Source organism: Bubalus bubalis, chromosome 23 (assembly GCF_019923935.1).
Source record: "Bubalus bubalis isolate 160015118507 breed Murrah chromosome 23, NDDB_SH_1, whole genome shotgun sequence".
NCBI classification, from domain to species: Eukaryota; Metazoa; Chordata; class Mammalia; order Artiodactyla; family Bovidae; genus Bubalus; species Bubalus bubalis.
In genome coordinates, this window is record NC_059179.1 from 44,565,674 (window position 1) to 44,581,093 (window position 15,420).

A 15,420-nucleotide genomic window follows, 5' to 3' on the forward strand; every position below is an offset into this window, starting at 1 on the left:
TTTTGGGCATGTTTTCAGGGGTGAAATTATGTAGCTATTGTTTTAATAACCATGTCCTAATTATTTATAGCTTCCTGCCTGACATAACTCACTTCAAGAAGTGCACAATGTCAGAACGTGGAATTAAGTGGGCTTGTGAATACTGTACGTATGAAAACTGGCCGTCTGCGATCAAGTGTACCATGTGTCGTGCCCAGAGACCTAGTGGGACAATTATTACAGAAGATCCATTTAAAAGTGGTTCAAGTGATGTTGGTAGAGATTGGGATCCTTCCAGCACCGAAGGAGGAAGTAGTCCTTTGATCTGTCCAGACTCTAGTGCAAGACCAAGGGTTAAATCTTCATATAGCATGGAAAATGCCAATAAATGGTCATGCCACATGTGCACATATTTGAACTGGCCAAGAGCAATCAGATGCACTCAGTGCTTATCGCAGCGTAGGACCAGGAGTCCCACAGAATCTCCTCAATCCTCAGGATCTGGCTCAAGACCAGTTGCTTTTTCTGTTGATCCTTGTGAGGAATACAATGATAGAAATAAACTGAACACAAGGACCCAGCATTGGACTTGTTCTATTTGCACATATGAAAACTGGGCCAAGGCTAAAAAATGTGTTGTTTGCGATCATCCCAGACCTAATAATATTGAAGCAATCGAGTTCGCAGAGACTGAAGAGGCTTCTTCAATAATTAATGAGCAAGACAGAGCTCGATGGAGAGGAAGCTGTAGCAGTGGCAACAGCCAGAGAAGATCGCCGCCGACTATGAAACGGGACTCGGAGGTGAAAATGGATTTCCAGAGGATTGAGCTGGCTGGTGCTGTTGGCAGCAAGGAGGAACTTGAAGTGGACTTCAAAAAACTAAAGCAAATTAAAAACAGGATGAAAAAGACTGACTGGCTGTTCCTCAATGCTTGTGTGGGTAAGTTTCTGTGTTTTTTGAATGGATTGGGAAAAGAGATTAATGACGTGAAGGATATAAGGAAGGTAACATTATTTAGCATTTAGTTCATTCAGCATGATAGTTACACTCCCAGTGTGCATGCATAAGAACCTCTGAATTTGTGATCTTGTTGTTTGAATGGGTTGGGAAAAGATACTAAAAGTAACGTGAAAGATCTAAGGAAGGTCAACATTATTTAGCGTTTAGTTAATTCAGCATGATAGCTACTACTCGCAGTATGCATGCATGAGAACCTCTGAATTTGTGATCTTGTCGTAACATTGTCCTATATTGCCTCCCATTTCATTGTGCATGTGTCTTTCCATCTTTAGAGAGAAAAATGTCAAGTTATAGCAGAGTTTTTTACATATCTGCAGTGAAATATATACCTGCAGTTTAAAACTGCTACTCTGCTTAATTGTAAGGAGATGTGACTAAGGAGCGCCAGCTGCAGCTTCGGAGTGTCTGTAAACAGTGTGAGCGTCTTGTGATGGTAGAAGCTTCAGTCAGAAGTTAAAAATATCACAAAAATGTGTGACTCCAAGAAGTTGAACAGACATAATACTGACCTTGAAAACGCTGATGTTAATTTTTTGTGAATGTCTTGTAGTGAATATTTGCAAACTTCGTGAAACTGATTTCATGTGGCCAGCTGATTTTGTAGTTCAAACATGATTTGTGTGTTTTGGTACTTTCCTAAGGAAATGCTGGATATTAATCTCAGTTACTGGCTCAGAGCTGTTAAGGGACAGAGACAGGTTGTGAGAGTAAGATTTTCTCCAGTTACTGATCTTGTGAGTTAATTATTTATGATTGTAATTCACGAAAGCAGTTATTTGTATGCCCCCCACTGCTTTTGAGTAGATTAGCTATTTGAATTATATAAATTTAAATAATTTGGATTGGGTGCTTGCTTTTTTTTTAATATAAATTTATTTATTTTAATTGGAGGTTAATTACTTTACAATATTGTATTGGTTTTGCCATACATCAACATGAATCTGCCACGGGTATACACGTGTTCCCCATCTTGAACGCCCCTCCCACCTCCCTCCCGGAACCATCCCTCTGGGTCATCCCAGTTGGGTGCTTACTTTGACATTCAGCTTTGTAAAGAAAATTTTGAGTGACTACTAAAGTTAAATCTTGTGTGGAATAATAACTATGCCTTAAACATGGCTGTGGGGATGTGTGTGTGTGTGGTTATGTGTGTGTATTTCCTAGTACCAATTAATTTTGTTTATTTTCCTGAATATAGCCCCAAGAATATGGAGTACATAACTTAGGAACCTACAAGTCCAAAGAGTAGATTTCAAGAAATCTGTTTTTTTGTTTTAGCTTTGTCCTGGCCCCCCAAGAAAGTCCCAGCAGATGAGCCCTTCTGAACAAGACACAGAAACAGCACTTAGTACCTGTTAGCTCCCGTTCTCTCCTGTGACGAGGACAAGGACGAGGACGAGCTGTCTTCAGCCGTCTGTGCTGTCCCACTACAGCCCAGCGATTCTTTTTCTCTCCCCAAATTGAGGTGCCACATATGGTGTGAATGTTTTTTCTTTTTTTTAAAACCCGGAGATACAGAAGGGTTTTATTTATTATGAATGTTTAAAAATTGAGGTCAGATTCACATAACATAAAACTCATCATTTTGAAAGTGAACAATTCGGTGGTATTTAGCATGTCCACAGTGTTGTGCGACCATCACCTCCATCTAGTTCTGAAACATTTTCATCATCCTGGAAGAAACCCGTTACCCATTTAAGCAGTTGTTCCACACCTCCAAGACCCCGGTAATCAGCAGTCTGATTTCTGTTTCAGTGACTATTATTGTGAATATTCCATATAAATGGAATCTTATGTGATCTTCTGTATCTAGGTGTGATTATCCTTTAATTACCCATCTGTCTTTTGGAACACTGTTAAGATTATTTTTGCAGGCAATAGTGTAATATGTTAATATTAACTGTAAGGTGGTGTGTAGTATAGAAGGTAAGAAACTAGGTTGCAGTGGTTTTTTTAACCTCTTTGGGGTTACTGTTTCTTCAAGTTAGTGGATCTAATGATAAGAACTGCTTTGAAATATTTGTTCCCCTTGACATGCACAAGTTAGACCTGTCAGTATATCTTTGTCTTTATGGCTGTTATTTCTTGCATTTCTGACTACTGTGTCTTCTTGATGTTTGTCTTTCTTTCCATATATTGAGTTTTTTTGGATAACCATCTTTTTGCCTCTTTGAATTCTTATAACTCAGCAAAGTCAAGTCCCCATTCCCACATACTCCAGAGTTTCTAGGTTCTTAGGGCTAAGAATTGATTGTTTCTTGGTACTGTGGATTCTGTTTCCTACCAGCAAGTATTTTTGAGTTTTCACTGTATAGTATGGTTCTAAACAGTTGTATGAAAGACTTTGGTCCTGTCTTTGTTGGATAGTCTTATCCTGATTTGTAAATATCATTGAAATACGTTAACTTTCAGTTGTTGACATTGTGTTGGGTTAGCAGAAGTCCACATGTATTGGAAATTAATCTTCTCCCTTTCTGTCTGCCTTACGCTTTCCAGATTTCATTAGATACGGTATATTATGGCTTACCGATTTAGACCTTTAATAAAGCCATCTTAGTACTCACTTTGGCAGCATATATATTAAAAAAAAATCATCTCCAAAGTATGTACACTAAGTATAAAGTGTATACTATGCATAAAATTTATCCTAAGTATAAAATGTGAGACTTTCCCATTTGAAATTTAAATAAAAAATCTCAACCTCAGGCCAGCATTTTAAAATGGGAATGAAGATTCAGTATTGAGAAGGCTAAAGCTGAAGTTTCCACAGTATTAAGAAAGTGTCTTTTATGTGACTGTTGGGTGTAAGTTTCACCTCAGTCATATTCTCTTGTGTGGTGAGGGGACGTTGGGGACAGCAGTGCCAAAGCCAGAAGAAAAGGCATCTGGGAGTGGGTGCCCGAATGGTAGCGGCAGAGGTGTGGTTTAAATAGCGCCTGTCTCTGGAATGTCTGCGGTTCAGTGCCAGGTTATTTTCTGGGAGCTCTGTTGATTCTAATCATGGTCTGCCTTTCCCCCTGGATAGATGATGGTGTCCCTGGAATTAAGGCAGCGCCACCTAACACGTTATTTTAGTGCTGCTCTTCTACCGAATCAGGTGCCCTTTAGAAGAACAACAAGGGACCCCCAAGTTGATCCCTTGAAAAGACACAGGGTCAGATAAGAATCTCAGGTTAAATCTGTACGATAACTTCTTGTATGCCTGAACCCTAGACTCTCATATCCAGCTGCTGCCTCTGCAGCATTTTCCCTTGAATATGTAGTTATTTCAAACTCAGTGAGGCTAAATCTGAGCAAGCCTTTCAAATCTGTTCTCTCTCTCTCCCATGTTGGTTTAGGACTTTGGACCCAGCAAGTTCATTTATATTTGCTGTGTCCAAAGCTTTGGTCAACCTCGGCTTTCTCCTTTTTCTTTTATATTTCGTTCTCACTGGCTCTGTCTTCAAAATATATCCAGAATCTGGCCACCTGTCATCACCCTGGTCCAAGCCATGATCCTCTCTTTGTTTGTATCCTTGTTTACAAATTGTTCTCAGAATAGGAGCTACTCCACTCAGGAGTAGCTACTCACTCCTCCAGTGATTCCCTGTGTTGCTCAAAGTAAAAGCCAATTTTTAGGCTCTTTCTGCTCTCTATCCCACACCTACTTCCCCCATTTTTAGACACATTCTCTCTCTCTCTCTGATTCCAGCAACTCTTGCAACCTTTCTTTTCTGCAAATAAGCCTCAAGCCCTTTGCACTATTTCCTCTTCCTGGATTACTTTCTCTAGATTTGCAGGATTAGCGAATGTACCTCCTGCAGGTATTTTCTCACATGTTATCTTCTCTGGGAGGCCTCCCTGACTGCTGCATCTGAAATTTCAGTCCTGTTCTGTATCCTTTTCCCCCAACTTTCATTTTCTTCACAACACTTGTTAACCTCCTAGTATACTTATTAGAAATCACCTCATTTGTCTCTTTCGTAAAACTTAAAACTTTTTTAGCAAATTTATTTTTAATTGGAGGATAATTGCTCTACAATCTTCTGTTGGTCTCTACTGTACAACACTGTGAATCAGCTATAAGTATACAAGAACTTAAGCTTTATGACGACCAGGAATTTTGTTTGTTTAGTTCACAGCTGTTTCCTAGTACCTTAAACAGTGCCTGATACATAACAGACATTGAAATTTTTGTTAATCAGTGAATAAACTTTTGTGGAAACTGGGATCTGGACATCTAGACCTTTCAGAGACAAACCTTTTTGCTTCTCTCTTAAATTTCTCCACTTGGCTTTCTCCCTACCATTCTGTACTTTTCACCTTACAGACTGCCCTCAACCAACTTGGCTTCTTGTCAGGTTAAGAGAGCAAGTAGGTCCCATGGATCTTCTTATAAGAGGTCTCAGTTTATCACTAGGTGGTCTATGGATATGGAAAGTCTGAAGTCAGATTTCTTCACATTTAATTTCTCCATCTTCATGATGAATATTTAAAGTTTTTTTCTTGAAAAGTTATTATTCAGTTGCCATTGGACGTGTTGCTTCCTGTTTTGCATTTTGCCTTAGGCAGCTGAATATTTCTTACATTTAACTTGTCTAGTGACCCTACTAATGAAGATGGAAAGGATTTGATATTGGAGGACAGTGAGAAAGAGTGCTGTTGAAGGCGTAGGAGGAAAAGAATTGTGCTTGGCAATGGCATTAGAGATAACATGCATTAATAACATCTCTGTTGCCCCCAAGCTTTGGGGTGACCTACAGTGTGTACTGGTGTACCCCTGTTGAGAATCAGACTTATGAGCTAACCCAGAATCGCATTATCATGGAGCATATTGAAATGGAGTCAGGAGGATTGTAATCTTATTACTGAGCAAAATTCCGATGTGTCTAAACATTGATGATTCTTAAAACATAGGAGATACGTTAGATTTAATTTTTTCTTACAAAGTGTCTGCAAACATTTTGTTGTATTTGATGGAATGTTTTTCCCTTTCTCATAACTTCTGTTGAAAAGTAATACTTGTGGCAGTTATATTCTGTATTTATGCTGATTATATTTTGGCCCCCTTACTATATACAGTGTTACATGCATCTGTCCACTCCAGAGTGTCAGATATTAACTGTAGACTGTAGAAATGTCTAAAACTTGTGTGTTGTTAAACATGTCAGAATGTATTGCTTTCATTAACACTTTTTTCATTTTAACAATAATTAGTGTATAAGCTTTTTGCATTTTAAAATGGTCTTTTCAATTTATTTTGGTACTGGTATTAAAAATCATGTGTATGATGGTTTTTCTCAAGGAAGTGAATTACTAAGGTTTTGTTAATGGTGTGTTCTTCCTCTTGTGTAAAGGGTTTCAATTCCAACATGTGTCTGTATTGGGGCGCTTCCTCATGTCTCAACAGGTAATTCTCAAAACACCAGCAGGGTGCCTGAGAGTTCAACTCAGTTCTGATACTGTCTACCCTGTAGGTTGAATCAAATCCTGTAGGTGAAGGAGTCAGTCCCAGAAGACCTCCCTCCACTTCAGATGCCAGAAGCCAGCCCCAAGCCCAGGTTGTTAACCTGTACTTCTGACTGCCTATAAATCAGAGGCTCCCATGACACTCCCACCCTCACGCACCTTGGGTTTGATAAATTTGTTAGAAAACCTCACATAACTCAGAGAAGCAGTTTACTTACTGGGTCACTGGTTTATTATAAAAGGATATGATTAAAGGATACAGATGAACATCTAGATGGAAGAGCTGTGTAGAGAGTAAGGTTTGGGGAAGGGGCGTGGAGCTTCCGTGATGCTCTTTCCAAGTATGCCTCTGTCCTCAAATTTCTGTGTGGTCACCAGTCTGGAGGCTCTTGAAACTGTCCTTTTGGGGTTTTACGGAGGCCTTATTACATAGACATGGTTAATTAAATCATTGATCACTGGGAGTCTCCCACTTCTCTTCCCTCTCCCCTCTCTGGAGCTCAGGGTGCTATAGTGGGTAGAGCTGAACGTCACAGTCCTCTAATCACATGGCTAGTTCCCCTGGCAGCCAGCCCCCACCTTGAGGTGGGATCCAAAAGTCAACTACCCTGATGTGTTTTCAGGAGCTGAGGAAAAGAGACCAAATATTATCTCACTGCTTTTATCACTCAGGAAGTTTAAGGGTTTGGGGAAGTTGTGAGCCAGGAACAGTGGATGAAGGTCATATGTATGTATATATATATTTATTTATTTATTTATATTTATATATATTTCAATTCAGTTGCTCAGTTGTGCCCATGCTCTGCGACCCCATGGACTGCAGCACGCCAGAATTTGCTGTCCTTCACCAGCTCCTGGAGCTTGCTCAAACTTGTATCCATCGAGTCGGTGATACCATCCAATTGTTTCAATTCTCTGTTGTCTCCTTCTCCCGCCTTCAATCTTTCCCAGCATCAGGGTCTTTTCCAAGGAGTCAGTTCTTCACATCAGGTGGCCAAAGTATTGGAGCTTCAGTATCAGTCCTTCTAATGAATATTCAGGGATGATTTCCTTTAGGATTGACTGGTTGGATCTCCTTGCAGTCCAAGGGACTCTCAAGAGTCCCTACTCCAATACCACAGCTCAAAGCATCAATTCTTTGGCACTCAGCTTTCTTTGTGGTCCACCTCTCACATCCATACACGACTACTGGAAAAACCATAGCTTTGACTAGCAAAGTAATTTGACCTTTGTTGGCAAAGTAATGTCTTTGCTTTTTGATATGCTGTCTAGCTTTGTCATAGTTTTTCTCCCAAGGAGCAAGTGTCTTTTCATTTCATGGCTGCAGTCACCATCTGCCATGATTTTGGAGCTCCAAAAATAAAGTCTCTCATTGTTTCCATTGTTTCCCCATCTGTTTGCCATGAAGTGCTGGGAACGGATGCCATGATCTTAATTTTTTGAATGTTGAGTTTTAAGCCAACTTTTTCACTATATCCTCTTCACTTTCATCAAGAGGCTCTTTAGTTCTTCTTCGTTTTCTGCCCTAAAGGTGGTGTCATCTGCATATCTGAGATTATTGATACTTCTCCTGGCAATCTTGATTCCAGCTTGTGCTTCATCCAGCCGGACATTTTGCATGATGTACTCTGCATATAAGTTAAATAAGCAGGGCGACAGTAGACAGCTTTGACATACTCCTTTCCCAGTTTGGAGCCAGTCCATTGTTCCACGTGTGGTTCTAACTGTTGCTTCTTGACCTGCATACAGTTTGCTCAGAAAGCAGGTCAGGTGGTCTGGTATTCCTATCTCTTGAAGGATTTTCCACTTTGTTGTGATCTACACGTTAAATCTATGGCGTAGTCAATAAAGCAGAAGTAGATGTTTTTCTGGAACTCTCTTGCTTTTTCTATGATCCAGCGGATGTTGGTAGTTTGATCTCTGGTTCCTATGCCTTTTCTAAATCCAACTTGAACATCTGGAAATTCACGGTTCACGTATTGTTGAATCCTGGCTTGGAGAATTTTGAGCATTACTTTGCTAGTGTGTGAGATGAGTGCAATTGTGCAGTAGTTTGAGCATTCTTTGGCATTGCCTTTCTTTGGGATTGGAATGAAAACTGACCTTTTCCAGTCCTGTGGCCACTGTTGAGTTTTCCAGATTGGCTGGCATATTGAGTGCAGCACTTTCACAGCATCATCTTTCAGGATTTGGAATAGCTCAACTGGAATTCCATCACCTCCACTAGCTTTGTTTGTAGTGATGCTTCCTAAGGTCCACTTGACTTCGCATTCTTGGATGTCTGGCTCTAGGTGAGTGATCACACCATTGTGATTGTCTGGGTCGTGACAATCTTTTTTGTATAGTTCTCTGTGTATTCTTGCCACCTCTTCTTAGTATGTTCTACTTCTGTTAGGTCCATACCAGCTCTGTACTTTATTATGCCCATCTTTGCATGAAATGTTCCTTGGTATCTCTAATTTTCTTGAAGAGATCTCTAGTCTTTCCCATTCTATTGTTTTCCTCTATTTCTTTGCATTGATCAGTTAGGAAGACTTTCTTATCTCTTTGCTGTTCTTTGGAACTCTGCATTCAGATGGGTATATTTTCCCCATTATCCTTTGCCTTTAGCTTCTCTTCTCTTCTCAGCTATTTGTAAGGCCTCATCAGACGGCCGTTTTGCCATTTTGCATTTCTTTTTTCTTGGAAATGGTCTTGGTCCCTGCCTCATGTACAGTATCACAAACCTCTGTCCATAGTTCTTCAGGCCCTCTATCAGATCTAATCCCTTGAATCTATTTGTCACTTCCACTGTATAATCGTAACGGATTTGATTTAGGTCATACCTAATGGTCTAATGGTTTTCCCTAATTTCTTCAATTTAAGTCTGAATTTTGCATATATATATGTATGTATATATGTGGTCATCTGAAGATTTTTTTCCCTATAAATCACAGTGTTGCATCTAGAAATACCCGTTGCAGTGTGTAATTTTCTATAATGACTTTTTCAATTCCTAATTTTGAGATACAGTGTCTGGTCAAATGAAAGGAGTGTTGTGCAATAACCCAAACAAAATTAACTTCAATGGAAGAAAAAGTCATGTATTAGTTTTTGAGGGATGGTAGTGTTGTGCACTGGAATGATAGTAAAGGTGATTTATACTAAGAAAATTACAACATCAAAACAGAAAAGGAAATTCTTGACATAACAGACAGTGATTTTATCCATTTATTCATATGTCTTAGTGACTGTGACTTTTTAACTTTAGAGGTAATTCAGGGCGTATAAGTTATTGTAAACAAAAAAAAATAGAAACTTATGTTTTCTAGTTCAGTAAGTACTCCTTTAGCCTTAAAAATTATTAATTTACTCTGCTGAGGTATTTTATTGAATTGTCTGAAAACACAGAACATTAGGTATCTTGGAAAAATACAATATTAGTGACAAGTTAGTGTCCAAATTTGTATTTTTTACTTGCCTGATACTTGACTTACTTGTAGGCACTTATTGCCAGCTCTTTGGGTTTTCTCTGATGTACATGACTGATCTAAAAAGTTGGGCAGGCAGAACAATATCCTCCAGCCCCCCAAAAGGCCTAAATCCTAGTCCCCAGAACCTATGAATATGCTGCTTTACTTGGCAAAAGATGTAATTCAAGGGCCTTGAGATGGAGAGATTATCCCAGATGATCCTGGCAAGCCCAGTGTAATGTGGGTCCTTAATCAGTGAAAGATAGAGATAGGAGAATGAGCTGAGGCAGTGGAGCAGCAGAGGTTCCAAGTGGTGCAGGGCTCTTGGCTCAGGAATGCTGGCAGCCTCTAGAAGATGGAGAAGGCACAGCTACCCCAGACTCTCCCTGTGGAGTGCACCCTGATTTTAGCCCAGTGAGACCCCTGTGGAACTTCTGACCTCTCCTAAATTTTAAGATAAAAAATTTGTATTAAGTCACTAGTGAAATTCCCTCAGTTGTGTCTGACTCTCTGTGACTGCATGGATAGTCCATGGAATCCTCCAGGCCAGAATATTGGAGTGGGTAGCCTTTCCCTTCTCCAGGGGATCTTCCCAAACCCAGGGATTGAACCCAGGTCTCCTGCATTGCATGCGGATTCTTTACCAGCTGAGCCACCAAGGAAGCCCTAAGTCACTAGATTTGTAGTAATTTGTTAGAAGCAGCAATAGGAAATTAATACAGATGACATTTTAAAAAATTACAGAGCATCTTAATTTGACAGTTTCAGAAAAAATTAATCTTCACTAGTTCAGTGTCAAAACGAGAGTCATTATTTTGTTATATAATGGGAGAAGTTGAGGCACAAAGAGGCTTACTGACTCGCCAGATGTGATATCACTACGTTGTTATCCTTTTCTAGACAAAGGTAGCATATAGGTGTGTTTGTAAGAAAAAATTCATCTGTACCCTTAGATTACATTTGTAGCATTAAGGGCTACTGGATGTGTATGTGGTGTGTGTGTGTTGTGTGTGTGGTGTGATGGTGGAGGAGGCAGGGGCAGATTTCCCAAGCCAGTCCATTGTTCCACATCTGGTTCTAACTGTTGCTTCTTGACCTGCATACAGTTTGCCACAGTTTGTTGTGATCCACACAAAGTCTTTGGCGTAGTCAATAAAGCAGAAGTAGATGTTTTTCTGGAACTGTCTTGCTTTTTCTAGGATCCAACAGATGTTAGCAATTTGATCTCTGGCTCCTGTGCCTTTTCTAAATCCAGCTTGAACATCTGGAAGTTCTTGGTTCATGTACTGTTGAAGCCTGTCTTGGGGAATTTGGAGCATTACTTTGCTAGCATGCGGAATGAGTGCAGTTGTGCCGGTGTTTGAGCGTTCTTTGGCATTTGCCTTTCTTTGGGATTGGAATGAAAACTGATCTTTCCAGTCCTGTGGGCATTGCTGAGTTTTCCATATTTGCTGGCATATTGAGTGCAGCACTTTCACAGCATCATCTTTCAGGATTTGAAATAGCTCAACTGGAATTCCATCACCTCCACTAGCTTCATACGTAGTGATGCTTTCTAAGGCCTACTTCTCGCTTTAAGATGTCTGGCTCTAGGTGAGTAATCACACCATTGTGGCTACCTGGGTCATTAAGATCTTTTCTGTATAGTTCTGTGTATTCTTGTCACCTCTTAATGTCTTCTGCTTCTGTTAGATCCATACCAGCTCTGTCCTTGATTGTGCCCATCTTTGCATGAAATGTTCCCTTGGTATCTCTGATTTTCTTGAAGAGATCTCTAGTCTTTGCCAGTCTATTGTTTCCCTCTATTTCTTCGCATTGTTCACTGAGATGGGCTTTCTTATCTCTTTGCTATTGTTTGGAACTCTGCATTCAGATGGGTATATCTTTCCTTTTGTCCTTTGCCTTTAGCTTCTCTTCTTTGCTCAGCTATTTGTAAGGCCTCCTCAGACAGCCATTTTGCTTTTTTGCATTTCTTTTTCTTACAGATGTCTACCTGGAAATAGCCTCAGATCCCACAGTTTAAGGGCTCAGTCCCACTAGATTGTCTCTCTTCTTTCCTACCCCCTTCAGATGCCAATACTAATCCAGGTTGCCATCTGTGTTTCTGACTGTAGACTATAAATCCTAGGTTGACAGTCACCTCCTTGGGTTCAATTTGTCAGAATGGCTTACAGAATTCGGGAAAATAGTTTACTTACTAGGTTGCTGGTTTATTATTAAAAATACATGATTCAGGAATAGCCAGGTGGAGGAGATGCATGTGGCACGGAATGGGAAGGGATTCTTGCAGCACCTTCACAGGTTCACCAGCCTAGAAGCTCTCCAAACCCAGCACTGGGGATTTTTATGAAGGCACGATGGATTAAATCATTGGACACTGGTGAGTGTTTCAACCTTCAGCCCATCTCCCCACAAGGAGGTGGTAGTGGGGTGGGGCTGAACATTCCAACCTTAGAATCTCTGGGTTGGTTCCCCTGGCAACCAGCCTCCATCTTTAGAGGCTTTCCTAAAAGTCACCTTTTAACATAAACTCAGAGGTGTTTGAAAGGGCTTGCTATATGAGTAACAAAAGACTCCTATTTATTTCATCTTTATCATTCTGAACTATTTAGGAACTGAGAACAAAACTAAGTACTGTAACAAAAGATGCCTTTATGGCTCTTAATAGGAAGTTACACGGCTTTTAGGAGTTATATGCCAGGAATAGTAGATGAAGACCATATATTTCTTATTCACAGTGTGGTGGTGTTTTTTTTTTTTTTCCTTCTTGATTTGGTTGAAAGAAATGCTGTTACTGGGACTTCTGAACAATGTTTGATGCCAATGAATATTAATGTTTTCAGTCTTTTTCGAGTCAGCTAAATAAGTATGCCTAAGTGAAGTTTATTGCTGTATCCTAAGGTAATCTTAGCACTTGCTAGTGTTTCCCAGCCCTCCATAGCCAGGGCACATTATTCGAGCTTGGTTTTAGTATGAAGTATTTGTTCTGTTTGCTTTGCTGTGTTTGCTTATACCTGATAAACTGCAGCTGTTTCCGTCTTTAGAATTTTTCCTGCCTTGTGGAATTGCTTAGTTTTAAGCTATGGTTATTCTGTAACTGCTGGACCATTTTATTTGCTTGTTGGTTTTATAGTGATACCAAGCTGTCCTCCTGAAAGATGCTCTTATTTAGTGTCCCTTTTTCCTTAATACATTGCTTTACGTATGAATGAATGTGGAGCCTGCAAAAAAGGTCTTCTTAGTCTTTGACATTCAAAACCATCACACCTTTTAAAAACATTAAAAAAAAATGGTTTGAGTTGCAATATTCTATTAAAAGCTTTTAATAGAATCCAGAATATATGCAGACTCCTGCAGCAGATCTTGGGCACTGCATCCTTAAAAGGAAAGCAGGCTGCTGCGATGCTGGCAGTGCCTTGTATGTCCTTGGTTAACTCTGTGTGATACTCTTCGTGTGAGATGTGCGTGTAGCTGTAAGGACGCTGGTGTCTTCACTTCATACACATTTTTGGTAGTGGATCTCCTTCCTGTCCTAGGTAGTTGATATTACAGGTAATGGAATTCTTTTTGGCACTGTGAAAGCAGTATTATCTTCAGCTAGTTCTGTCTTGTTTTTCTTCAAGTTTCAAAGGATTTCCTCTTGTGCTTTTGGAACTCTTGTTTTAAAATCACATTTTAAGTCATGGTTTTTAAGTGAATCTTGGTAATTCTCCAAAATGTAAGATTGTAGTCTGGAGGGAATACACACTCATTTTAAGTGTATCCCCTGGCCAGTTCAGTAAGGCTTTTCATAGTGCTTCCTGACACCTGGGATAAGAAAGAATCTTCCAGGAATGAGTGTGTCAAGGCAGATGGATGACAATGGCAGAAATAGAGCCCTGGCAGAATTCTTCTGGTTGCCTTTAGTCCCTGAGACATAGTTCCTGGCTTTTAGAAATGATTGATTACACAGGGCTGCCAACTATAATATGTCTCCTAATGCTGAGAAAGGGAATATGTCTAACGATTCTTGGTTGTATGGTACTGACATTTGAATATGCATCACTGATTTAGTGAAGGCTTGCTTTCTTTAAAAATACTATATTAAATGAACACATTGAATTATGAAATCCAAAAGTAGCATTTAAATATTAAGTATGAAAAGATATATTTAGACTCCAGGGAACTTGACTGTTTACCATAAAATGTCTTTAAACATTTAATAAACTATGCACACGGTTATAAAAATCAAGCAGTTATAGAAGGAATTTATAAAGAAAAATAAGTTTCCTTTTCTTTTCTCCACCTTCAGTTCTTTGTGGAGATAACTTTCCCCCATCAGCCTTTCATTCTGAGAAATTTCAAAACCAATAGATAAGTTACAAATATAATACATTGAACACCAAATGCTTTTGAAATAGGTTTTCCAGTTGTTAGTACTTTGCCACATTTTGAGCCTTCTTTTTTTTTTGTCTCCGTCTCTCTGTAATAATTTTTCCTGAACAACTTGAGAGTTAGCTCTAGATGTCATGACATTTACCCCTAAATATTTCAGCATTGTATGTTTTAAGAACACATTTCTCCATTCACACAGTGTAATTATCCAGAAACTAATATTTGAAGTCCATTTCAGCTTCACTATTAGTTTCACTAATAACTTCTGGTCCAGCTCCATTCAGTCAAGGTTATTTAGTTGTTTTATCTCCTGTAATCTAAACAGTGTCTCAGGTGGTTTTTATTTTTGTTTTTTGTTTACTCATGTCATTACCATTTTCAGAGGCCAGACCATTTGTTTTACAGAATGAGCCTCAGTTGGATGTGATCAGGTGAATATAAACATTTATCTTTGGAGGAGGAGGGAGGAACACTACACAGGTGATTTTTGAAGCAAGACCTCTACCATCTCTGAATATTGTCCTTTTGTCATTTTTTTCCTTTAAAAAAATTGAATTGTGATGAAATATACATGACAAAATTTGCCATCTTAACTGTTTTTAAGTGTACGGTTCAATGGCTTTGGTACATTCACATTATTCTGTAACATAAATAACCATTATCTGTGTCCAGAACTTTCTCCACCTTGCAGAACCGCAGCTCTGCATACAGTAAGTCCCCACTCCCTCTTTTCCTGCTCCTGGCAGCTGCCACTCTGCTGTCGCTGTGAATTTGACGACCCTGGGTGCCTCCTAGAAGTGGAGTCGTATGCTGTTTGTCCATTTGTGACTGGCTTATTTCATTTAGTGTAATGTCTTCAAGATTTATCCATGTTGTAACATGTGTCAGAATTTCCTTCCTTTTTTTTAAGTTGGAATAATTCCATTTCATTTATATGCCTCACTTTGTCTATTCATTTGTTGATGGACATAGCGGTATTTTCTTGTTTTATCAAACTTGACATTATATACTGACTTCCTTTATGAGTTTAATTCATTTTTAAATAATAAAAGCAGAGCATCCTCATTGTAGAATATGTCAGAGGGGAGAGACGTTATGAAGAAAATACAGTTTATGCTGTCTCTATATAGAAGAAATCTTTCGT

General features: G+C 39.3%; 1 protein-coding gene across 2 annotated transcripts in view; it reads left to right on the forward strand.

Annotated features, from left to right (window-relative positions):
- ZRANB1 (zinc finger RANBP2-type containing 1) overlaps positions 1-15,420 on the forward strand; it is a 72,399-nt gene that overhangs the window by 28,971 nt on the left and 28,008 nt on the right. For both annotated transcript variants that reach the window (XM_025274344.2, XM_025274345.2), the window contains one exon: positions 71-921. In XM_025274344.2, the coding sequence (XP_025130129.2) occupies positions 71-921 (851 nt within the window). The remainder of the gene's footprint in view (positions 1-70; positions 922-15,420) is intronic.